General features: G+C 43.1%; 1 protein-coding gene across 15 annotated transcripts in view; it reads right to left on the reverse strand.

Annotated features, from left to right (window-relative positions):
• WNK1 (WNK lysine deficient protein kinase 1) overlaps positions 1–27084 on the reverse strand; it is a 233590-nt gene that overhangs the window by 71246 nt on the left and 135260 nt on the right. For 14 of the 15 annotated variants that reach the window (XM_077468930.1, XM_077468935.1, XM_077468943.1 and 11 more), the window contains 5 exons: positions 25484–25572; positions 24444–24663; positions 15379–15706; positions 13017–13171; positions 578–835 (listed from right to left, as the gene is read on the reverse strand). In XM_077468930.1, the coding sequence (XP_077325056.1) occupies positions 578–835; positions 13017–13171; positions 15379–15706; positions 24444–24663; positions 25484–25572 (1050 nt within the window). The remainder of the gene's footprint in view (positions 1–577; positions 836–13016; positions 13172–15378; positions 15707–24443; positions 24664–25483; positions 25573–27084) is intronic. The other variant, XM_077468942.1, reaches the window with a different exon arrangement.

The following is a 27084-nucleotide window of genomic DNA, read 5'->3' on the forward strand; positions in this document are numbered from 1 at the left end:
AACATGGGCGCTTTTAACAACCCTTCTTCGGCCACTAGCGGGCAAAAAGGGGTCGCCTAAACGCTGTTAAAATGATTGGCGCTTTAGCGCTAACACGGCCCCAACGTAAAAGTAGCCTTAAAGAAATGTCCTGTGTGCATGAGGCCTTAATGTATAGACAAAACCAGGAAGCATAAAAAGCACTGAACTCTTTATAGCAAGAAGGCAAACTATATTTACATTTATTATAGAATTAAGTACAGTTATTTGATTTAGAAAGCAACGGCAAATAGCAGCCTCCTTTTTTCACTAGAGGAGACCTAGTGCAGTCTCTAGGAGGATAATATAAGAGGGAAGGCTGCTAGGGTGGAGGGTGAGCCTTCAGTCAATAGCTGCATTTTAACGCTACTAACTTTCTAGAATCGAGCAATGACAACAGTATAATGTACTGCAAAGCTTAAGCTGGCCATAGATCTAATTTAAGTTGTGTAATACATTTCACTAATCCAGCTCTTAAAAGGCAATGTGAACATCATACCCAGCCACATGTATTTAATGGTAACTTATCTGCCATGCGAGGGTGCACAGGACTACATACAGGGTTGGAACAGAGGGTAGGCAGGCTGCAGCGCCGCTGGTGTTTGCGAGGGCTTGTGGCGTGCATAGGTAAGACACTCTCAAGAGCCTTGGAAAGTTTTTCAGCAAAGGATTCTTCAGGGGATGTCCACAGCGGAGAGGCAGGGGCAGACAGGATATGGGGAGGGGTGCAGGGAGCACTGGGAGGAAATTTAGGCAGGTGAAGAGTAGAAGGAGGAAGGATGGGGATGCAGATTGACATGCTACGACCTCGACGGGGCTATGGGAGAGAACAAACATGGAGGAAAAAAAATATATAATTTAAACACAGGAAAAAAAAAAAAAACTCAGGGAAAAAAAAAAAAAAAGAGACAAACAAGTGCAATGACACTTAGAATCATGAAGTGGCAATGGGAAGGCAGATTCTAAACATTGGCGATTTGGTTATGGTTAATGAAACATAGTTGGTGAGTTTATGGTAAGATGATAGGTTACATTTAATTAAATAATTGACAGTTAAAGACTTTGTGTGGGTTGGTTTAGATGGCAAAGTAGAAACCTAATAAAGAAAGATAGAAGTAATAAAAACATAAGCTCAGTTTATTTGTTGTGTAATCCCCCTTCAAAGAAAAGGTTACACCCTCTAGGGGGTGGTGCAAGAGTCTATGCCATCAGACAGCAACTGTACCCTTTTACAGCAAAATACTTCTTGGTCTTTTCACTCACTGGGCTATGTGGCATTTCACTCCTACAAAAGGCAGTAAGGTTTTTGGAATAGAACCTTTAGTCACAACACAGTAACAAAACAGTTGTCCCAATACATGACCTCCAGAGCTAGCTTTAGAAATTCATACCTATATTGGGCCAAGAAAGTATACATTGTAAAGCAACTCTTGAAGTATAGGATACCAAAAAAAAAAAAAAAAAAAACAAAAACAAAAATTTGACTTGTCTGTAAAATCCCAAAAGGCAAGTAACTTCTTGGAATATAGAACAAGCCACAGGCAAATTCATAGACTACTGGGTTATAGGCAGGTACTTTCAAGTGATTGGACAATGGCAAAAACTGTGAAGACCCAGAGCAATGCCAATGAGGGGAGGGCAAAAAAGAAAAAGCAAGCCAAAAGCTCACAGGTTGTACCCAAAAGTGTTTGGAGTACCCAAATGAAAAAAGCATCCCCGAAACACCTTGCAACCAAAATCTCATCTGAGGCCTGAACCCTTGAGGTCCAATATTGGACAAACATTGCTGTTCAGTTTCAGAACTGTGAACAAGTTAATAGTAAAAGCCCAGAAAACGTTATTTTGGGGGATCGCCAACTGCTCTCCGAGTATGTCCAGGGAACAAAGATTACCTTTGGAAGTCTCAGAGAAGGGTTTAAGGATGTGATGTCCTCATGGGTGTTGAGACTGCTAAAACCTTGCAAAAAAAAAAAGGAATAGTATTGGGCGTAAAGACAGCCTGATCTTTGTGAAGAAACGGCTCCTTACAGGAGAGAGCCACCAAGACAGACGTTTAAAATGCGATAGCAACCAAAAGACTACTTTGCTGGAAAGTGCATCCAAGGAAATATCTTTGATGGTTTCAAAGGGTGGTTTCTGCAGCACAGAGAACAAAGTAGTGATCTCAAAGTAGCACAGCGTGCTGCGATGGGGGCCTAATGTGAGATACACCTTGAATAAAAGTATTTACAAGGTAGAGCGATAGTAGGTTTTTGAAATAATGGATAAGGCTGAGATCTGTTTTAGAGTGATTATGGTCAAGACCGATTGTAGGAAGGCCTGAAGGCAAGACACAAAGTAATCTCGGGGATTGAAGTACCTGTGTTCACACCTGGCAGAGAGGGATTTCCAAGTACAATAGGAGAGAAAAAAAAAAAAAGGGGGGACTCCGAGACCCCTCTCTATCTTTAAAAATCTGGGCTTCAACAGCCATGCTATTAAAGCCAAAGACTGAGAAGCAGGATGGAATAGAGGGCCACTGAGATAGCAGATCTGGCTTGTTGGGAAGAGGCCTGGAGTCATCGGCAAGAAGTGAGTATGTCTGTGTAAAAAGTTCTTCAAAGCCAGTTCAGTGCAATGAGAATTACACAAGAGTACACCTGGCAGAATTTGCCCTGGTGCAAAGGCATAGATTAGCGTGAACTGAGACCAGTGAATTATCAAGGCCAAGGTCAGCACTAGAGGATCACTGGTCCTGGTAAAAGGGGTAGTAGGTTAGATGTCTAGATCAAGAGTCCCCCAATTCTGCCACTGTAAAGTCTGAGTGAAGAGCCCATGCCCCCATTCAGTTAGTCAGCTTCCCAGTTTTCCACTCCTGGCATATGGATGTCAGCGATCGCTGTACTGTCCGTGAGACTATCTGATTTGCTTCCTTCAAATCTACAAGTCTCCTGCTGCCCCCCTTGGTCGCAGATTTAAGTCACAGTCGTGGCACTGTGACTGTACTATATTAGTTATTCACACACATAGGGAGTCCAGTGTTGCAGAGCCATCCAAACTTCTGAGCTCCAGGGTTTTGGAGAGCTTGGCTCCTACTGGTGACCAGGCATCTTGAATCGTAAGATTGACCACCCAACCCTCCCCAGCCTGAAAGATTGGCATCTGCTATCACTTTCTAGTAATAGAAAAGGGCAGACTTCTCTATTGCTAGGGTTGGGCTTGAGCACTTTCATGGAGATTCTCATTGTATGATGTCTCTTTGACCTGAACCCTCAGCGTGGGCTCAGGAAAACAAAAATAAAAAAATTCCTGGAAACGAAATCTTTGCTTGTGTCCAGAACCCACGAACTCTCAGCAAAAAGTAGGCTGGAGAGAAGTCTTTTTAAAATTGGTTACCTAACAAAGCCTGGAGTATCTGAATTTTCCTGTGAACATTTGCCAACAGCTAGAAGGGAGAGGCGGTCCTACAGGAGGTGGTCGTCAAGATAACCAGGTACCTAGATGCCTAGAGTTCTTGGAAGGGCAAGAAGACGTGCCAGAACCTTTGTGAATACAGAGGGAGCAGAGGCTAGGCCAAACGCCAATGTGGCAAACAGGAAGTCGAGATTGCATGCAAAATTTTGGAATTTGTTGGAGAATTTTAAGTCCAGAATACTGTGAATACTCACATTGGGGTTTGGTACCGTGAACAGGTTTCGATAACAGGTTTAAATAGCCTGTCTTGTAGGGGTACTGAATAACTACTCCTGGGACAAGAGATGGTTCAGGGCATTTTACAAATCTGATTGTGGGGGGGGGGGGGGTAAGAGACTGAGCTCTATTTTGTGACGTCACAGATTGAACCCAACAAGTCTGAGATTTCTGTGATGTACAGAAGGGTAGCGAGGCAAACTAACAGCCGTCCCTCCATTCCTAGGAGTGTGGGTACCCCTTTACTGAGAAGAGGGCTTTGTGGGCCTTCAGTGTTTAATAGAGGTAAAGGCTCCAGGGAAAGGAGGTTTTGGGATCTTTCGCTATGGAAGTAAAGGCATTCTTCTGAGGTGCTTTTTACAGGCAGCTTTAAGCCACAAGATTCTGCACATGCAAGAGCCATTCTGAAAATTTGCCTCATGACATGTTCTAGGTGCATTCAAACAAAAAAGCAGAGCAGAAAATATTTGCAATTGCTCTGTTAAATGACAATCATGCAAAAACAGGATCATGTTGGTTGTTCATTGCCCTAGTGCAGATAGCTGCAGTTTGACATGCTAAAGTGGCAAAAGTAGGTTGCGTGGCTGAATCTGCAAGAGTAAAGAGATTAATGACAGCCTTTAAGAGCACCTCAAACTTTTTACTTGAAGTTGAAAGAAGAAACATCTTCAATAGGTACAGTGAGATGTTGAAGATTAATAAGACTAGCCATACAATATACAATTTTTTTGTACCCTTTTCCTTTAGATTTAACCAAATCATATAATATAAGGTCAAACCTAAACACTTTCAATGTGTATGCAATCAGTCAGGCTCTAGTATTACATAGTTGAAGGTAAATCTAAAGGAAATCGAATAAGAAAATTGTATAATATATGGCCAGCCTAAGAAAGTAGGGCCAGCCACAGGAATAGACCACTTTTTGTGAACACTTTTTCCACTGGAGAGAGTCCAGCAAACATTTTGGGGATGTGAAAATCCAATCTGTTCATGAACAGGGAAACGTTTTAAAGATTTTGCAAGTGTTTGTACCCAAAGGGGCATAGTGAGATGTAGGAGAATATGTTTGTACAATACCAAGGCCTTTTCTCATTAGCAATATAATATATTGCTTAATATATATATAATATAGTGGCAACCTAGGGAAAAATATTCCGCAGCTTTCATCAATACTGGGTCAATATTCTCTTCACTCCCTTCTGTGTCTGTCTGCCAATCAAAAAGAAGTGTAACTGGTAGGAAAAAGGAAAAAAAAACCCTGCAAGATTTTATCTGTGAGGACCATAACCACCTGATTCGGAGTATCAAAAAGTAAATATTTGACTTCTATACAATATATAGCTGATGTAATAAATTAAGTTTTAATACATTGTAATCTTCACAAATGCAAGCATCAGGACCAGAATTCCATATGCCTCCCTGTGTCACAGACAAGGCAGCAAAGAGAAATCAGTTAGTGTAGCTAATGGACAAGCTTCGTCCTCAAAATAAATAAATAAAATAAATAAATAAAAAGTGTTAACTGAAAACAATTAGAAATTAAAGCAGGGTTTCAACTGTTGATTAGACGGTTATTTTTATTTAGACAATAGGAAAAACAAAACTGAAACCAATGTAAAACTGAATATAAGTAATGGGACAGGAATCAGGATACATGCATATATGGTATTGGGGAGTTTCCAAGAGCTATGGGGGATAAAAATCAATCAGGCTGGTATCTGGATGCATCATTATCATGCAATATTACACAACAAATACAGTAAAAACACAAAGATAAGCTGACTTTTCTCAACAGAAACATGCCTATAGTGCTCAGAAATTATATACTAATAAAATCCCTAAGATCGCATAATACGATCAATAAAAATGCTTAGTAACTTCTGACTAACTTATGACCACTCTGAAAATAATGTATTACTGTAATAAACACTCAGAGCATTTAATGCATGTCTTGCTTCTTTAAAAAAGGCTGCAGTACAGAAAGAAAAAAAATAAAAAAAATGAAAAAATAGGATTTTTGTGCTCACCGTAAAATCCTTTTCTCTGAAGTTCATTGACGGACGCAGCTCCAGTAATCTTGACCTTAGGGTTATTATGCCACCTTCAGGAGAGGACTAGGCAGAACATGTACTATACGTGAAAAACAGAACTTTACAGTTCCACCCAGGGGGCGGTCCCTCTGGTAATAACCCCTCAGCCTGTTTCCTGCAGCTCAGTACGTCAACAAGCAGTATAACGTAAACCAATAGGAGGGGAGGGTGCGGTGTCAGTCAATGAACTTCAGAGAAAAGTATTTTACGGTGAGTACAAAAATCCTATTTTCTCTTTCGTTCATTGACTGACACAGCTCCAGTAATCTTGACCGTAGGGATGTCCCCAAGCAGTGTCATAACGAGGGGTGGGAACAGCAACATAACTTCACCCACAACCAGCAGTGCTCCCTAGTAACCATCTGAACTTGCGATCAACAAATGCAGCAAGGTGCAATAATATTCAAATGGTAACTTTTTCTTAACAGAAGAAAGAGTGTAAAATTAGAACATTACACAGCTGCCTGCAAAACTTTGTGGCCAAAGCAGGCATCAGACGATGCGCTTACATCCACTTTGTAGACCTTTGTAAAGGTACGAACGGACGACTAAGTCGCCGCCATACACACTTGAGCGACTGACGCTTGATGTTGGAAAGCCCAAGAAAAAGCCCCATTCAAGGGGTAAGCCTGGACCACAATCTGTCGGATGCACCTGTAAATGGTGGCTGACGAGACCACCATCCCTTTTTTCGGACCAGCTACCGACTTTGGGAAGGGAGCCATGGCAGACAGATATACCCTTAGAGCCCGGTCCATGTCCACGGAATGGAGGATCACCTGCTTAGGATGTGTTGGTTTAGGACACAGAGATGGTAACACAATGTCTTCACTGATGTGAAAAGCCGAAACCACCTTCGGTAGAAAAGAAGGTTGCAGACGCCAACACTAACTTATCCTTGTGGATAACAAGATAGGGCGACTTGCAAGACAAGGCCGCCAGTCCCGAAACCCTCCTGGCCGATGTAATGGCCACTAAGAAGACCACTTTCTGAGAAAGAGTCAACGAGAGGAGAGGAATTACCCTGATGTTCTCAAACGGCGGTTTCTGAAGCGCCGATACCAGGTTCAGATCCCACGGGGGCAAGGGCGGACACAGCGGAGGGACTACATGCCGGACCCCTTGTACAAAGGTGCTCACTAGAGAGCGAGACACCAGGAGTCATTAGAAAAATACAGCCAAGGCTGATATCTGTCCCTTAATGGTACTTAAAGCCAGCTTCTGGTCTACTCCTCGCTGTAGGAACAGCAGGATCCTGGAAACGGAATAGGTGCGCGGACACCACCCGATCTCCTCACACATGGAGATATAGGCCTTCCATGTACAATTGTATATCTTCCGAGAAGAAGATTTCCGTGCCCGCAACATAGTTGAAATCACCAAATCAGACAGGCCTCAGTTCCTTAGCACCTGGCTCTCAACAGCCAAGCAGTTAAAACCAGCAGATGGTAAAGCAGGATGGAGAATTGGACCATGAGACAGAAAGTCTTCTCGCATCGGTAGCCATCAGGGAGCGTCTGAAACCAGGCATACTAGGTCGGCGTACCAGGGATGCCGAGGCCAATCTGGGGCAATCAGTATCACCGGAATCCCTTCGGCCTCCACTCTGTGGAGCAGACGTGGTAACAGTTTTAGCAGAGGAAAAGCGTAGATCAGTTGGTACTGAGCCCATGGAGCCACCAACGCGTCTGACGGGTCCCCAAGGATCTCTTGTCCTGGATATGAACCTCGGCACCTTCCAATTGAGCCGGGAGGCCAGGAGATTCACGTCTGGTGTGAACCACCGCAGGCACGGAAGCCTAAACACCTCCGGATGCAATAACCATTTCCTGGGTCCAGCATCTCGCTAGATAGTCCGCCTGCCAGTTTTCTATTCCTGAGATGTAAATGGACGAATGTCGCTCTGCCCACTGAAGGATGTGCTGCAGCCAAGCTTCTTGTTCCTCCTTGACGGCGGACATATGCCACCGCCGTGGTGTTGTCTGACTGGATACTGATCGGACGCCCTCTTAGTCTCATCGACCATGTGGAGAGGCATAGCCTGATCACTCGGAGCTCAAGCACATTGATCGGCAACTTGATTCCTCACCCGACCATAGGCCCTGGGTCGACTGTACTCCTAGTACTCCACCCCAGCTGGTCAGGATGGGGTCCGAAGTGATCACTGTCTAATGCAGAGGTAGGAACAACTTCCCTAACCGAAGTGCCAGGGATCTCAGCCACCAGAGCAGGGAGTCCCTGACTGACTGGCTCACCCGAATCTGCCGATCCAGGGATAACTGAGATTTGTCCCATTATCTCCTTCTGCAAGACTCTGATGTGAAACTGGGCGTATGATACCGCCTCGAAGGAGGCCACCATGAGGTTCATGACTCGCATGCAGAAGCGCAGCAACGTCCACCTGTGTTCATCAACAGCTTCACCATGGCTCAGAGGCTGCAGTTTGTCTGAAGGGAGAAACACTCTCGCTTCCACAGAGTCCAGCAGTAAGCCTAGGAACTTTAGGCACTAAGTCGGCACAAGCACCGACTTCTGTAGAATCTGTTTGGTGGCCAAGAGAGAAACTATTTTGTAGCCCGATGAATTCAGTTTGCCGACCCATTGGCCGGACAGCCGAGAGGCCCACCGGCTGCAAACTCCCGAAGGCAACCCCCCACCCAGGGCGGGGTCAAACCTTCATGCGGAAACATTTTTTGTCCCTCAGTCACCCTGTAGGACTGGGAGTGTTTAGCCGAAGTCCCGGGCGGGCTAAAAAAAAATAATTAAAAAAAAAGTCTCTTTTGAGAGGAAAATTAGGGCCCTCGTCTGCGGCATGGCTCCTTATTCTTCCTGGCCTGTGGGAGCAAGGTGCTCTTCCCACCTGTGACATTCCTAATAATGTCATCCAATGAGTCTCCAAATAGCCGCTCGCCAAGTAAGGGTAGATCCGTCAAGGCTTTTTTAGATGACTGGTCCGCAGACCAGCATTTTAGCCAAATCAGGCGCTGCAGCACCACTGCTGACACTGAAGCCCTGGAGAGCAAACAAAGCGTATCCAGGGCTGCGTTACAAATGTACTTAAGTCCATGCACTAACTGGTCTGCTATTTCCACGCAGACAGGAGTAGCCTGCTGCTTTCCAATTCACGGTGCAAAAGTTTTGCCCATTCAGTAAGTGTCTGCGACACTAGTGCTGTGGCCAGTACTGGCCGTATTGCTGACCCCACAACCGTAAACAAGGAACGGGCCTCGGCATTCCTGTTGGTAGGGTCCTTAATGCAGGAGTCCCATCTACCAGGATCGTGGTTACTTTATTGAACCTGGATACTGGGGGGTCCACGACTGGAGGAGCAGACCATTTTTTAAGAAGGCTATCCTCAAAGGGGTATCGCACCGCCATTCTTTTGGGACCCCCGTTCCTTGTATATGAACTTATCGAAATAGGTCAGATACGGAAACACCTTAGGTGTGCGGGCTGGCTTACGGGACCCAAAATGGACCGCTACCTCAGCGGAGGATCCTGCCGTTTCCTGAATTTTCAGGGTATCACGCACAGCTGTGATAAGCTCCAACTAGTGATTTGTCTTGCGGGGACCAGGACGGGGAATCATCCTGACTGTCCAATCAGTTCTGGTCAGCGTCATCTGACACATCAGAGCAAGAGCCACCAGTCGCTGCAGGGCCCCAAGTCTGAGTTTGCCCGGAGGAGGGGGGGGGGTCCTAGAGGTTGTCAGGGGCCGCTTTTTACCACTTTACACACCGCCTCCTCCCTGGCAACGAACGTTTCAAGGGCCGCTGACAAAGCGTCCAAAGGCACTGCACTGTTTGCAGATGAGCCGGTTGCAATTGCAGGGAGCTCTGGGGAAGAAACAACAGTTTCCAGCCATGCTGACCCACCCCGTCTGCCACCCTTGGACTTAGGAGAGGGGAGCGAACAATGGGGTGGGACTTTAAATGAAGCACATTCCATCTAGGTATTTAGTTAACCACACTTCTATCTCCTGTGGCATCTGTCACCCTTTCACCTCACTTACGTTAATCTGCCCTTTCCTACTTCCTCTTTCTACCTTTTCTCAGGCATCAGCCCCTATCACTCCTCTTAGTTTCAAGCACTGTTTTTTCTTTTCCCTTTTTTTCTTCTATCATCCACTTCCTGGTGCTGAATTTTTGGGTCACCTCAATTTTTATCTTACACATAGGTTGCCTTGATCTCATGCCCGCCCTGAGTGGGGCCCGTGGGATGCCCCCCCTTGATTGCCTGCCGCGGCTCCCAGTGGGAGATGCTATTAGATGGCTAATGCTGCTTGGCACCCCACTATCACTGCACAAACTCGAGTAAGTTGACTTGCATTTGGTATGGGGGTGTCTTATTCTACCCCTGCCCTTATGTATGATTATTTCATTATCTAAACTTATACCAATACTAATATTTCTATCTTTAGATCCATCAAGTGCTGGCTCCTGACGAGTGGCCTTCTAGCCACGAAAAGCATTGAGCTGCCGTACCATTCGATACCTTTATACCCAGATAGCTTTGCTAGCTAACCTTATTATCTCATACAAGGATCCAAGAGGCCCGAGGCTTTGCAGGCATTACCTTATATTATGGTTTTACCTTAAATGTGTTTTGGTGTACTTCGGGACATGATTGTCTTGCCATTATGTGTATACTTAAGTCTGTAATTAAGATGTATTGTCTTACTCATGCAACCATTTTAATGTATTGGTACATCTCATACTCTGTTTGTATACCTTGGCAACCAATAAATCCTTATTATGATCACCAAACTAATCTATCGTAACCTTGTGCTTCATTTAAAGTCCCACCCCATTGTTCGCTCCCCTCTCCTGATTTGCATAGGGATGGAAATATGTGACCTTACCAGGTCAAAATTTCATTCAAAGTCCCAAGGGATGGAAGAATTGACCTTACCAGGCCATACCTTCATTTAAAGTCCCTAACTCCAGTTCTCTATTTACACCCTTGGACTTAGGACAGGTGTACAACCCCACCCTCCTAGCTGCTGCAGGCTGAGAGGCCCCCACCGTAGGACTCACCGAGAGCTGTGCCGTTCTGTTACAAGTGCCTGTGTCCAGTATCAGCTCCTAGGTGTCCAGAGCAAAAAAAAATAAAAAAAAATGCACTGTTCTGAGCAACAGGGACCAGCTTTGAGGATAAAAACCACACTGAGCTACAACAAAATGGCCGCCCTGTATAAGGGACAATCACAGGGAAAATCACAGGGAAAATGGCCGCCCAACTTCGGTAAAATGGCCCCAGACCATGCTTTCCACTGAGACACACAGAAAATGTCCAACAAGCAACTGTACACAGTGAATGAACAGAGATAATGGCGGCAGAACAGTGCTATGGCGACAGCACATGCAGAGCCTCCAGACACGCAGTGGAGAGACTCCAGACAACCAGCAGCCCCCAATCCAAGGTCAGAGCCCCCCCCAGAGGACCCCTGGCTCAGGTACATACAGCGCTCAGCAGCCCAGCCATGCAGCATCCCCCATGGGGGGGGGGTTGGGGGGAGAATAGGACAGTGAGAGAACAGAGGGAGGAGAGGGACCCCATAATCGACCTCCCAGGGAATGCCCAGCTGCTCAATCCCGCCAAGGCAGAAAGAGCTGTACTTACCATCCGGACAAGCTGGGGACATACCATCACAGACCCACTCCCGAGCAGTAAGGGGTGGCTGTTGGCCAAGGCACACTCTGACAAAGACATCAGTACAAAGGAGAAAACACTGCGCTAATACAAAAATATATCTAGCAAATCGTGAATGGTAGATTTGAATAAAAACAAAAAAGACAACAAAAAAAACCCTGTGAATAAACACAGCCAAGCTGCTAGCACATAAACAAACCAAGTTTAAAACAAAATAAATAAGATAAGTGCAGCGCTCAAGGGCACCTATATAAAAATAAGTGTACAAAAAATTAGAAATAACAAACAATGGTCCACTAGAGTCCAAAGGGGATGTTGACCGTCATAAAACCAGTCCACCTGAACTGGAAAATGGAAACTTACCATTTTGAAGTTCAGGTGGACTGGTTTTATGACTGTCAACATCCCCTTTGGACTCTAGTGGACCACTGTTTATTATTTCTCATTTTATGTACACTTATTTTTATATAGGTGCCCTTGAGCGCTGCACTTAGACATCAGTAGTCCGGTCATATGTGTGCCTCGATGCGTTGCACTCACAGACCTCCCCTGGAGCCTGAGGGGCATGTCGTGGACGACCCAGCGCGTAGCTAGGGTCTGCACATACTCGATGGCCAGGCTGGGGAGAATACAAGGATCTAGATTATCTAGCCTGTCACCCAGCCGGCTGTTAATAGCAGATCACAAGATCTTAAAATCTTGCGCAAAAGGCAAAAATCCAGAGATTCCCAGGACCGATGGTCCCGCAGGGAGCCTAGGTCCATCTCCTTCACTAGGCAGAAAAAAAAACAGAGCTGCAGGAAGCAGGCTGAGGGGCTATTACCAGAGGGACCACCCCCTGGGCGGAACTGTAAAGTTCTGTTTTTCACATATAGTACATGTTCTGCCTAGTCCTCTCCTGAAGGTGGCGTAATTGCCATACGGCGGTCAAGATTACTGGAGCTGTGTCCGTCAATGAACGAAAGAGAAAAACTTTTCATCTGCCAGGAGTTCATTATGCGAGAGGAAGACAGTGCTGCCTCTGCTGAAATTCCAAGCAGCGTTAGTCCTACCCAGTTTTTCTATGCTGGACTACAGAATATCTCCCCCACTCTCAGAATAAACCGCAATCGGTATATAATTGCAGCTTTTTAAAGTTGGGAAAATGTTTGGTTTTAATTGTTTAAAAATGTTACATTTTTCAGATAAACTCTTTAAAAGTTGGTCTGTGGAAATGAAACATGCTCACACCTACTTCCAATAAATATACCTAATTTTTTTTATGGTCTTACATGAATCAAGGTTAAAATGGAACCCAAATGTTCCTTTTGAAAATGTGATTAGCAAGTAGACTTGATTAGCAAGTAGACTTTAGCAGATTCATAATATATTGAGAAACAGAGCAATGTTCAGATTTCCGGGATGTGATGTGCATTTAGGGAGTTCCATTTTGTGCTAAGACCCAAAGCTTTCCATTCCTTGAGAAATTTTTGCTCTAGACTGCTGGGGTTTTTTGTCTCTCTCAGCCACTGAAAGGCTCTTAATTACTAACAATAAGGCTATTATGGACAAAGTTACATCAGTCAGAAATTCAGTTTGATTCCTTACCCCGACTCCTGGCTGAGCTGGAGTGCTATATCCAGATATGGTACCAGAAGGGAGGATAGGATCCTGTTGGGAGCCATAGGAAACCGTTTGCTGACTGCCCACTCGAGACTCGGAGTACACGGAGGAGCCTTGCCCACTGTCTATGATTCCATCTGCTGTAAAAAAAAAAAAAACGAACATGATAGAGAAGAGCACAGATGCACAAATTAGCTGGCAAACCAATTTTAGCAAACCCACAGGAGAATAAAACTACACAAAAGATCTGTAAATGAGTACAAAGATCTCTTCTAGATTGTAAAATACAAATTCTAACACACAAACATCTTAAACTTCCTTGGTTAGTTCCATCTTCTCCCCGCTCTACGCCCAGTTATTAAAGACAAATTCCATTAATTCAGCCACTTTGTAAAATGTTCTGGATTACTAGGAGGTCAAGTTTGGAGAGGTGCATGCCACCTCAGATTTATCTCTAAATGAGAATTTACATTTTTACTGGGCACTAGTTAGTGCTATACTCCAACGATGGACCTTCTGGACCAGCTGCAGAGTTGCATGCAGCCACTGTGCCACAGCCCTTCCTCCAGGACAATCACAGAATGCTTTATATTATGTGAACCCATTCACAGAACACAAAGCCTTCTGTAAATGAACAGCAGAGCGGCAGGGTGGGCAGATATGCTGTGCTAGAAGACAGAGTCTCTCCTGCAGGGTGGATTTGATTTAAATTCAATAAGGTAATACAGCACTATCAAATCTAGCGTATGGTTAACATGATAACTAAAAATTACCATATAAAGCAGCAATTATATGAGAAACAGAGCAAATAAATCAAAAATAAAACTGCGCTTAAAAATGTGATGAAGTCTATGTGTATAATATTCAAAACAAGTCCGTATAGTGACGTGGTTTATAAAGGATCCCTTATAATGGATAACTTCAAAAGGAACAGTGTCAAAGGAAAAAAAATAAAAATAAATAAATAATAAAAAGAAGATCACCGCCACCTAATGAATTGGCCGCTTACAGGTTCCCGAGACCTCCTATCACAGGAGGACTGAAATGATTGCAGTGCTAAACCCAGCCAGGCCTTTAATCATCCAAAGGGATTGCGCTGTTATGCCTCCACTGCCCAATAGTAATCGATCACAGAGGGGTTTTGCAATCACGGAAACCTGGCTTCAATCATGAGACTTTGCCACCTTCTCCGATGGAGGCCTCCACTAGACTCACTCACCCAGACCCAGTGCACAGAAAGGAGGTGGAGGTGAACCAACTGCATGGTACTGCGATACCATGCAGTTTGGTGGCTGGAAACACACTGCGTTTGCAAGATGCATTTGGGGTGTCATTAACAGTTCATTAGGTACCCACACATCTCATAACGCCAAAATCACATAGGCCTATGAAGTAAAAATACATACACAAAAGAGGTTTTACCTGTCAAAGGATTTGTATTGCTGCTCGTTCAAATTTACATAGACTAGCTGGACAGCACAGCTAGGATGGTGACCTGTCTTTCTTTATCGGAGTTAAAGCAATACAGCCTAGACATCTCTCTGCTTGTGACTGGACAGTAATGGAGCAGCAACAAACTGATGGTCATCTCTCTGCTCTCTCCTCCTGTCAGCACGCTTCACTAGTTTCAAGTTGAGAGACACATTTATATATAAAAAGTATCAACATTGTGGCAGTTATATACTGCCCAATGTTGTTTCAAGTGCTGTTCCCAATGTGCACTGGGGGGAGGGGGGGTGCAGAGAGCCAGGGCATTATGAAGCAGTGTGATCCAGGCAGAGGGGGACAGGGGCAGAGAGCTGGAGCATTGTGTGTAAAATTCAGGTTAGTGGTCTGTGGGATTCAAAATCGTGAATTTAGTGACCCAAAAGATTGGCAACCAAAAGGTATAGTGCATTGCATGCCCTGCTGCCACCGGCAATAAGACATGGTAATAAAATGTCAGGCATTTCAATCAAAATTCAAAAATCCGTTGTGGTTTTAATTTTCTAAGAGAAACGTTCTCTGAAACTAGTTTGCTTAATTTACTATGGGTCAGACTTTCATAACTAAGCTAAGCCCTGTCTACTGCCACCCCCACTCAAATAAAGTGCCTCACTATCCAAACTGAGCACTCTTGAGCAGTTCTTAGTGCAGGGAATCAAGCCCTATTGATGTAAAAATAAATCAGAGAAGAGTGTTGATAATTTATTATTTCCTTGTGCATAAAAAATGGTCTCCGTAAGCACCGTACATCTTTATGACACACAAAATGCAAAACAGGCAGCACATTTGCAAACTATCCACTAACTGACCCATAAGATCAAACTTTTTGAAAATATGCAGTGGCACTTCAAGTACAACTCACATGTCACTGATATGCTGGGCTGCTGGTACTGCAGATGTTGATCAGCTTCAGGCTCCTCTGGCTCCACCTGGCTGGCAGATGCATTTGGCACAATGGCCAGAGCAGGGGCTGGACCAGAGCTAGGTTGTGTGGATATTCCTGTGCCCTGAGGTAGGGTCGGGAGCTGTGATTCAGGCTGCTGCTGGCTGATCTCCTCTTGCTTCCTCTTCTCCTGCTCTTCTCGCACCTGTTGGCGCTGCTCTCGTTTACGTTTGATCAGCGACACTCGGTCTTTGATCGCCTTGGCCATGGTTTTGTGATCGCCTTCACAGACGTAGCCAGATTCTACCTGTATGGAGGCAGGTAAAAAAATAAATAAAATCAATACAACTCTGCCTGCCTGGGTGTGAAAAAAAATAAATAAATAAATAAAAAAGCAAAAAGCAAATAAGACCTACTACATTTCTTCTATTCCCTATAGATAAAAGGTAGGTTTAGCTTCTATGCTGATCATGTTCTAAACAAGCCAAACCTATAGGCCTCCAGGTCCAGGAAGCCGAAGAAAAGCTCTTTGTGGTCAATTCCCTAAGGGATAAAATAGGTGAATTTTTGGCTTAAAATAACTCGTGTGGTATTTATAAAAAGCAGTCAATTTACTAAAAAACATGTTTTATTTACCGAATGAGTTACATTAAAGGTTTTTTTTTCCCCTTCATATGTAGTGCCTAATTTTACTGATTTTTTTTTTTTTTTTTTTAAGTTGCTTCAGTGCTTTTTTATCATGACCATTCTGTGGAAAACACGCCAATGTTCCTGCCTTCACAGAATAATCTCCCTCTAGTGCAATTTTACAAATTACGTTGTAGTTACATTCCTGGGTTATAAGAACAACATTTTCCGGGTAGATATATTATTTGAATCTAAATTAATGACTTGCGCAGAAGTCCCCTCGTTATTTTGCACATTCCTAAAGTATCAACTGCCTATACCATGAAATAACAAATGTTTTTTTTTTATCAATTTGTAACAGAAAAAAAATGCTGCACTAAACTCCATTATATACATTAAATCAGCATAGTGTAAACAAAATTCTCAACTGTCAAATGATTAACACACAAATCATAAAAATCAATCCTTTACAAAAAAATGAAAAAATAAAATAAAAAATCAAATAGACCCTGTCCACCTATAAATGCAAATTTTGACAAGTGTTTAAAGCATGTATATGACCAGTAGTGTTACAATCTCACAACACAAATGTCCTTGAATCTGTGAAAAAAGTTTCAAACTGTTTCAATAGTCTAAATTTCCGTGTTTACTTCCAAAATACACATTAATGTCCAAATGTAATCCTCTCTCTTTTAGTGTCCTCCACAAGTGATTAAACCAGCTTTATATTTGTGTCCAATGAATACCACCATTCACATGGACACTTTCTCACCTGAAAGAAATTACCTTTGAAAAAAGTAATGTGCAAATATCCCCTTTAAAGCCGGGAACAAGGCTACTACACCTTCAATGATTGTAAAAGAATCAGGGCTTCCAGGGTGATTCCAGGAGACACAAGTGAATCATGGTGCTCACTGTGATAAAGAAAAAGTTTATCAAAGTAAAAATGCACTTATAGGAATGTAAAAAAAAAAAAAAAAAAAAAAAGGGGGGGGGGGGGTCATGTTTTTACTGCCCCTCAACCACTATTACCACATATTTAGTTATTTAGGTATTTAGTATTATTATAATATCTGCACTTTAATGTTTTTTGGCTTAGTATGAAAGTGTGCACAGAATAAAAAATTTATTCCGATCTTATTTTTTTTGCGGTATCACACATACTGTGAAGAACTGACTCCCATTATCACTTGCAATATTAACAAAACACTACAACTACTGCATTTAATAACAGTTAGTGAATTGATCCTGTGTGTTTTATTATGCCAACCAGTCAGAAAACCTTTTAATATTTGTACTATAAAGCACTTGCAGTTTACTCTCCAATTTTCCCCCACCTAATTGCTTTGTCTTAAAACTCTGCTTTTATTTAAAGTGGTGTTCCACAGAAAAAAGAAGAAAATAAATAAATTAACCAGTTCCCGACCGGCGCACGCCGATGTACGTCGGCAGAATGGCACAGGCATGTATATTGGCTTACAGGTACGTCCATTTTTATATGCCGCCCTGCCATCGCGTGGAAGCCGGTGCGCTCGCATGCCGGTCGGGACCCCCGTGAGTCCGGTCAAGGGTCCCGTGGACTATCACCGCGGGGATACCCGCGATCGTCTCACGGGGCGGCTGAACAGGGAGTAAACAGCATTTCCCCGTTCTGCCTAGCAACAAGTGACACTGATCTCTGCTCCATGTGATTGGAGCAGAGATTAGTTTTCACTAAAACAAAGCCCAGCCCCCCAGTTAGTAACACACCCCTAGGAACACTTAACACCTACACTGCCACCCCTGGTTAACCCCTTCACTGCCAGTGTCATTTACACAGGAATTACTGCATTTGTATAGCACTGATTGCTGTATAAATGACAATGGTCCCAGAAATGCGATGTGTCCGCCATGTCGCAGTCACAATAAAAAAAAAAAAAAAAAAAAAAAAAAAAGAAGATTCATAAAAATCCCATAAAACTACCCCCTATTTTGTAAACACTATAACTTTTGTGCAAACCAATCAATCGCTTATTGCGTTTTTTTTTTTTTTAACCAAAAATATGTAGAATACGTATATTATATATATATATATTTTTTTTTTTTTTTTTTGGGGGGATATTTATTATAACAAAAAGTAAAAAATTGTTGCTCTATTTTTGTTTACAGTGCAAAAAAACAAAACAAAAAACGCAGGGGTGATAAAATACCACCAAAAGAAAGCTCTATTTGTGGGGAAAAAAGGACGTCAGTTTTGTTTGGGAGCCACATCGCACGACCGCGCAATTGTCAGTTAAAGCGACACAGTGCCGAATCGCAAAAAGTGGTCTGGTCTTAAGCCAGCAAAATGGTCCGGTCTGAAAGTGGTTAAAATTCCAAAAAAAAATAAATAAATACAACATTTAGATTTTTTTTTTTTTTTTTTTACTTACCTATAAATGCCTGTTGCTAGGGGGTCCCTCGTAGTCTGCCTCCTTCAGTGCCTGTGCCTAGGCTGGTGACATCACTTCCCCTCGGCGCAGGAAGGGCTCAGCTCTGTCACCTCCCTCTTGTTAGTCATCTGGGACACGTGACAGGTCCCAGATAACTGCGCGGCCAATCACGGCATGCGGCGCTGCTCGCGCAGTGGGTGCCCACAGTTAGAATGCTGGCGCCACAGAGCGGGGGGGGGGGGGCTGGGGCGAACGAGCAGTGCTTCGTTCCCCCACATCGCTGGACCCTGGGACAGGCAAGTGTCCGATTATTAAAAGTCAGCAGCTGCAGTATTTGTTGCTGCTGACTTAACTTTTTTCTTTTAAGGAGAACTCCTCTTTAAGGCCGATTTTAATATAAGTAGAGATAATCATTTAGAGACTCACCCTCTATGTGCCCATTGACCAAAAGGTGTGAAATCAAAATTTTTGGGTCATCGCATGAACAGGAGTTGAGAAAAATTTTCATGCACGACACCTATTTCAGCAACAGCTAATAGGAAGTGGGGAAAAAATTCCCTGTTGCGTTCTACAGACCGGAAGCAAAAGGGAATCGCCTCTAAGGTCTATTGTTCACCATTATGCTTCATCCCAGTCACAACATCCCACAAAGGTTGTTGTAATATTAGAAGCAAAATGCAGGCAGCTAAAAATCAATTATGAAAAACGTAATATTTAAAGTCAAACTTTCATATTCCCAAAATGTGCCCGCTGTATCACATACGTGTATAAAAAAGTACCCCGTTCTCTTTGTATTGCTTCCTTTGTGTGAAATCCATGGTGTTCCTGACAGTCCCTATGCTTTCCTATTAAAAGCTGGCCACACCAAGTAGGAGAACTCAGCATGGTCAATTCTCTAGCTGTGCTGGGAACTCCGTCTGCTCTCCTCCAATGATCAAATTTTTTTTGACAGGCCCCCACCCTGCACAGCCATCCACTGGGAAGCTCAGTGTGCTGTTGCTTCTCCTTCCCCCAGCATTTATGCAGCTGGGAACAGAGGGAAAGGGACTAATTATAAATAAGGAATAAAAAAGGTATTTGTAATTTTTTTTTTTTTTTTCATCTATACATTTTTTACATTTCTATTTTAAACTGAACAGGTTGTTTTACAAGGTGATCGTTACTAATGTGAGTGGTGTCACAGGTGCAAACCAAGAATATAAATGTGTAAATATAGGATCTGCTGTAGTTAGATTCCCTGCTATATAGTGTGGGATAGAGTAAAGAGTGTATATATGAAGGATAACTGCGCCAACCCTAAAAACGTATACCTGGTGTCTAAACAATTCTGTCATACAATTCATGTAAATACAAAATTGGGTGAATACATAAAAAATATAAGAAAATATGTAAAGAATAAAAAATACTTGTGAAAAAAATATTTTAAAAATTATATACAAAGTCCCAGTGCTGCTCCTATAAGTATATACGATATCCCTTGTGCTAAAAAAACTTCATGCTTTGATGCGCCACCAATTCGTGATTCACTGCCACCTTCCGAAGTTTGCACTCACTAGAAAGCAATAATAAAACCGCCTTGATATTATGCCAGGATTTGTTATACTTCCATAGAGTATAACACAGGTTTGCCAGTATTTATCACAGCGTTCCATCCATGCTTCAACAATCTCAAAATCGCATGGAAAACAAATAGAATGTTGTGCAATGATGGTTAAGCTTTATTTTGTATCTTTAAAAAATGTATCTTTTTTAAAGGTACAAAATAAAGCTTAGAATGTTGCGCAATGATGGGTTTTTGTTTTCCATGAGATTTTGAGATTGTTGAAGCATGGATGGAACGTTGTGATAATTGCTGGAAAACCGATGTTAACCACTTTCAGACCGGACCATTTTGCTGGTAAATGACCAGAGGTCTTTTTACACTTTGGCACTGCGCTGCTTTAACTGGTAATTGCGCGGTCATGCAATGTTGTACCCAAACAAAATTTGCGTCCTTTTCTTCCCACAAATAGAGCTTTCTTTTGATGGTATTTGATTGCCTCTGCGATTTTTATTTTTTGCGATATAAACGTAAAAAGACCGCAAATTTTGAAAAAAAATGATATTTTCTACTTTTTGTTATTAGAAAAATCCAATAAACTCAATTTTAGTCATACATTTAGGACAAAATGTATTCAGCCACATGTCTTTGGTAAAAAAAAAGTCAATAATTGTATATTTATTGGTTTGCGCAAAAGTTGTCACATCTACAAACTAAGGTACGTTTTCTGGAATTTACGCAGCTTTTAGTTTACGACTGCCTATCTCATTTCTTGAGGTGCTAAAATGACAGGGCAGTACAAAACCCCCCCAAATGACCCCATTTTGGAAAGTAGACCCCCTAAGGAAATTGATAAGAGGCATGTTGAGCCCATTGAATATTTTATTTTTTTGCCTCAAGCGATTGAATAATGACAAAAAAAAAATTTTTTTTTTTTTTTTACACAAAGTTGTCACTAAATGATATATTGCTCACACATGCTATGGGCGTATGTGAAATGACACCCCAAAATAAATTCTGCTGCTTCTCCTGAGTACGGGGATACCACATATGTGGGACTTTTTGGGAGCCTAGCCGCGTACAGGGCCCCGAAAACCAAGCACCGCCTTCAGGCTTTCTAAGGGCGTCAATTTTTGATTTCACGCCTCACTACCTATTACAGTTTTGAAGGCCATAAAATGCCAAGATGGCACAAAACCCCCACAAATGACCCCATTTTAGAAAGTAGACACCCCAAGCTATTTGCTGAGAGGCATGTTGAGTCCATGGAATATTTTATATTTTGCCACAAGTTGCGGGAAAATTACAAACTTTTTTTTTTTTTTTTTTTTTTTCACAAAGTTGTCACTAAATGATATATTGCTCATGCATGCCATGGGCATATGTGAAATGACACCCCAAAATAAATTCTGCTGCTTCTCCTGAGTACGGGGATACCACATATGTGGGACTTTTTGGGAGCCTAGCCGCGTACGGGGCCCCGAAAACCAAGCACCGCCTTCAGGCTTTCTAAGGGCGTAATTTTTTGAGTTCACTTCTCACTACCTATTACAGTTTTGAAGGCCATAAAATGCCAAGATGGCACAAAACCCCCACAAATGACCCCATTTTAGAAAGTAGACACCCCAAGCTATTTGCTGAGAGGCATGTTGAGTCCATGGAATATTTTATATTTTGCCACAAGTTGCGGGAAAATTACAAACTTTTTTTTTTTTTCACAAAGTTGTCACTAAATGATATATTGCTCACGCATGCCATGGGCATATGTGAAATGACACCCCAAAATAAATTCTGCTGCTTCTCCTGAGTACGGGGATACCACATATGTGGGACTTTTTGGGAGCCTAGCCGCGTACGGGGCCCCAAAAACCAAGCACCGCCTTCAGGCTTTCTAAGGGCGTTACAGTTTTGAAGGCCATAAAATGCCAAGATGGCACAAACCCCCCCCCCCCCAAATGACCCCATTTTAGAAAGTAGACACCCCTAAATTTAGGGGTACACTAGTGAGACTAGGTAATAAATGGCGGGTGCCCTGAAACTATAAAAAAATAACTAACCAACCAGCGTCACCTGTAACAGTTATATGGTGATCACTGGTGAAAGGGTTAACTAGGGGGCAATCAGGGGGCTTTATGCGGTAGTATATGGGGGTCCCTGGCGCTATAAAAAGCTGCGGCGAACCTAAATACCTACCTGCCTAACTAGCGTCACCTGTGACACTAATACAGCGATCAGAAAAACGATCGCTTATTAGGCTGGGTTCACACTGGAGCGATGCGGGAACGCCACGAATGCGCGGCGGGTTCCCGCATCGCATGCCTCCCGGCGGCAGTTCACACTGCCCTATGCGAACTGCTGGGAGTGTCAGTGAAATGTTAATGACACCCCCAGATCAGTTCGCATATCGCAGTGCGATCTGCAAACTTGGATCGCATGGTGTGAACACCCATGCGATCCGATTCTGCTGCGGACCAAAAAAAGGGTCCCGTGCGAGTTTGCGGCGGGTGCGGCGGGTGCGACACGAATTCAGCCATACTATCTGTATAGCTGAACTCGAATCGCACAGAGATCGGATGTGATTTGCACTGCAGTGCGGTGCGAATCACATCCGTTCTCATAAACCGCTGCAATGTGAACCCAGCCTTAGTGACACTGGCGACGGGGGGTGATCACGGGGTTAAACCTTTATTGGGGGGGTTAGGGGGGTACCTTAGAACTAAAGGGGGCTAACCCTAACTGCCCTAACAGTTATTAGTCACAAATGACACCTGCCGGGTGATCAGGGGGTTAAACCTTTATTAGGTAATAAATGGCGGGTGCCCTGAAACTATAAAAAAATAACTAACCAACCAGCGTCACCTGTAACAGTTATATGGTGATCACTGGTGAAAGGGTTAACTAGGGGGCAATCAGGGGGCTTTATGCGGTAGTATATGGGGGTCCCTAGCGCTATAAAAAGCTGCGGCGAACCTAAATACCTACCTGCCTAACTAGCGTCACCTGTGACACTAATACGGCGATCAGAAAAATGATCGCTTATTAGGCTGGGTTCACACTGGAGCGATGCGGAAACGCCGCGAATCCGCGGCGGGTTCCCGCATCGCATGCCTCCCGGCGGCAGTTCACACTGCCCTATGCGAACTGCTGGGAGTGTCAGTGAAATGTTACTGACACCCCCAGATCAGTTCGCATATCGCAGTGCGATCTGCAAACTCGGATCGCATGGTGTGAACACCCATGCGATCCGATTCTGCTGCGGGCCAAAAAAAGGGTCCCGTGCGAATTTGCGGCGGGTGCGGCGGGTGCGGCGGCGGGTGCGGCGAATGGCTGAACTCGAATCGCACAGAGATCGGATGTGATTTGCACTGCAGTGCGGTGCGAATCACATTCGTTCTCATAAACCGCTGCAATGTGAACCCAGCCTTAGTGACACTGGCGACGGGGGGTGATCACGGGGTTAAACCTTTATTGGGGGGGTTAGGGGGGTACATTAGAACTAAAGGGGGCTAACCCTAACTGCCCTAACAGTTATTACAGTCACAAATGACACCAATGCAAAAAAAAAAAAAAAAAAAAAAAAAATGACATTGGTGTCACTGTGACTGGGGGGCAGGGGTAATTGGGGGGGTGATCGGGGGGTAAAGGGGGGGTGTGAGTGTGCCTGGCATGTTCTACTGTGTGTGGGATGTGTTGGTGCAACTCACTGATCCGCTCTCCTCCGTGTCGGAACGAAAAATACCGACACGGAGGAGAGAATACATCACTTCCTCTCCTGTGTTTACATTACAGGAGAGGAAGTGATGTCACCGGGGATTTCCATTCGTCGGGAGCGATCGCGAGGGGGTGGCCATGAATGAATGGCCGTCCCCTCGTCCGGGATCGCTCCCGAACGAAAACCGACCGCCGCAGGCACCGGGCGGGGGCCCGATCGGGCCCCCGACCCGCGGGAGGCAAAGGACGTACATATATGTGCTTATGCCTGCCCGTGCCATTCTGATGACGTACATCGGCGTGAGGCGGTCGGCAAGTGGTTAAACCCTACGGAAGTAAAACAAATCCTGCCATAATATTGAGGTGGTTTTATTACTGCTTTCTGGTGAGTGCAAACTTTGGAAGGTGGTGGTGAATCACAAAGTGGTGGTGCATCAAAGCATGAAGTTTTTGAGCACAAGGGACATCGTTTATACATATAGGAGCAGCACTGGGACTTTGTATATATATTTTTTGAATTTTTTTTTTTATTCTTTACATCATTTTCTTATTTTTTTTGTGTATTCACACAATTTTGTATTTCCACATGAATTGTATGACAGAATCGTTTAGACACAAGTTTTAGGGTTGGGGCAGTTCTCTTTCATATATACAATCATTAAATCACTTTAACAGTTAAAAGCAATTACAATATGTGATGGCTTCACAGGGATTCTTTTGAGCAGTGTATGGGGAAGAAATTGAGGAAAGCTCACCATTTCTTGAGCTACATCATCAGGGACATCCCTCTCCAAGTCAAAAGAAAATTCTATGGCTTCGTTATCCTTGTATTTGCCTTTTAATTTCTTGATATCTTCAATGCGTAACCACAGCTTTATGGCTATCTTTTCTCCATCATCCTCTTCTGCCAGTTCCACTCGCACCCCAGTCTCCTCTTGGAAGAAGGCATGGTTCAGCAAGTCTTTAATGGCATACCTAACCAAACAAAATAAATACGTTCAGGGAGATCAGAGTGCAAACATGAGTGAACCACACACCGATACCTCACAATGTGACATAAGTTGGAAGAGATGTAAAGCATATTTACTCAAGATGCACTAACTGAAAAAACAAAATAAAATGTCACACGGATGTTCACTGGCACAATCTGTCACAAAACGATATAAAGTAATAAATAGGAGGCACTCCACACATGCTCAGTTTAGTGTGTGTGATGCAATAGTTTTTTTGTTGGAGGGTGCATGTGATCAGCTCAGGGCCAATCAGCACTGTCCAGACAGAGGTTCAGGGGTCATGCAACCTCATAAGCTCTGAAAAGCTTTAAACCAGCGCTCGGCCAGACATTGAAAGGCGTCACAAGACTGCTATATACTGCTGATGAGGAAAGGTATTAAGCAGTTTACATTTACTAAAAGACATGTTCTGGTGACAGCTGTCAGAGGTGAGATTTCCCCTCCTTTTGAGGAGAATCCCATGTACTTTCTGTTTCCTTGAGACAGGAAGAATGGAGAAATCCTAGGGAGTCACACATGGCAAAAACCGGACAGAGGTTTTACCTTCCTCAGCCAACCAAATTTTGGGAGGATTTTTGGCAAGCGTTACACTGTAAGGGCCTGCAAAAGTAGGCAAGACTTTTGAGTTGTGGAATCCCCATACAGGTTTTAAACTCAGAAAATATACTGAAGGGTCCTGAAGAAACTCAGCCTAATGGGGTCTATAGTGGAAAGGGATATTGGCTTTTCTGGAGAGGAAATGTCCGTTACATATCATATAATCCTAGGACATCTTAGCAAACCTTTCATCCTTATTCTGGCGAATGCATCCCTCGATGATCTCTTTCACCTCTGGAATGGCAACCTTATCGAAGCTGGCTGGCTTCACACCCTGTAAATACAAGAAGTAGAGGAAATTACTTTTATTGCAAGTAACTTGCTAGCATAGACCTACCTCTGGTAAATAATTTCCAGAAGCTAAATCTGGTTTGCATTAGGGGAAAAGTTACACCATGAATGACACATCTGTGAAGAGGCAGAGGTTGGAAACCGCTCGCTGACTGGTAAAGTGTATATATCACGCCATTTGGTCTGCAGCATCCAAAGTAAATGAAACTTTCACATTGCCCATGACCAGGTTCAATGCCCGTTTAAATAGGGAAACCTAGATATGTTCATCCTGATTTAATAAAAAAATAAAATTCAGATTGTTTTTGACACACTGGTAGATATTTACTAAAACTGGCGCACAGAATTTGATGCAGCTGTGCATAGTAACCAATCAGATTCTAGATTTTCTTGTCAAAGCTTAATTGAACTAGCAGAAGTTATAAGCAGATTGGTTACTATGCACAACTGCACCAGATGCTGTGTGAACCAGTTTTAGTAAATCTCTCCCAATGCATGAATTGAAGGGGTCGCAAAGTACTTAAAAAAAACACAATCTAATTGGTAAATTAGCTGCAAAACATATTTCAACGTTTTGGATGTTTGTGTGTCCCTTTTCGACAGTAAAATTGTGAGTTGCATTTACAAAATTAAGTAAAAATGTTTGTGGACACCCAACAACCACAAAACATTTTGCTGGACATGCTATTCAAAAAGCATGGCCATTAATATGGAGTTGGCTCCTTTGTGGCTTTAGCATACTCCAAATGTTATAGAAAGTCTTCAGAGAACAGTGGAGAACCTGTGGGGATTTGTGCCCTTTTGTAAGGCCAGGTACTGATATTGGACATGAAGTTCTAACTTGCACATGGCGTTCCAATTTATCCCAAAGGTGTTCAGTATGGTTGCCACCACTTGAGTTCCTTCACACCAGACTGGTCAAGTCTTTATAGAGATTGCTTTGTATAGTGTGTACACAACTTTCGACAGCCAATTCTGACTTTTCCCACAAAAATTCTTGAAGGGACAAACACAAACATTTTTCTCATACAGAACGACATTTTCATTTAATGTGTACCATTTTCATACAAGGAAAAATAAAAATAAAAATTAAAAATAAAATAAAAATCAGAAAAGACTGCTTATGATCAGAAAAAAAAATAAAATAAAAAATAAATTGAAAAAAAAAGCCTGTTGTATGAGAATTTTCGTTCATTGGTTTCGATTTGCTGTAAAACAATGAGGAAAGAGTTCGCCTGAATGATAGTGTGTAACCCACTTTAGGATCTCATGAGTCCTTAAATTGTTCCAAGCTGGTTATTCACAGATAGAAACCAGACAATGGCCAACCAAATGTTTCTTTAGCTTCCATCACTAACCATCCTGAGCAGACATTAAATACTATCAGGGTGATACAACCTATATTATATCACAGGGATTGTATTAGTGATAATGCTGAAAATGTTTTGTGCCAAAACAAAAGATATGTAACTAATGGCACCTTGCCAAAAAGCAA

Source organism: Lithobates pipiens, unplaced genomic scaffold (assembly GCF_037356315.1).
Source record: "Lithobates pipiens isolate NorthernLeopardFrog02 unplaced genomic scaffold, aLitPip1_a1.2 Scaffold_8, whole genome shotgun sequence".
Lineage (NCBI taxonomy): Eukaryota > Metazoa > Chordata > Amphibia > Anura > Ranidae > Lithobates > Lithobates pipiens.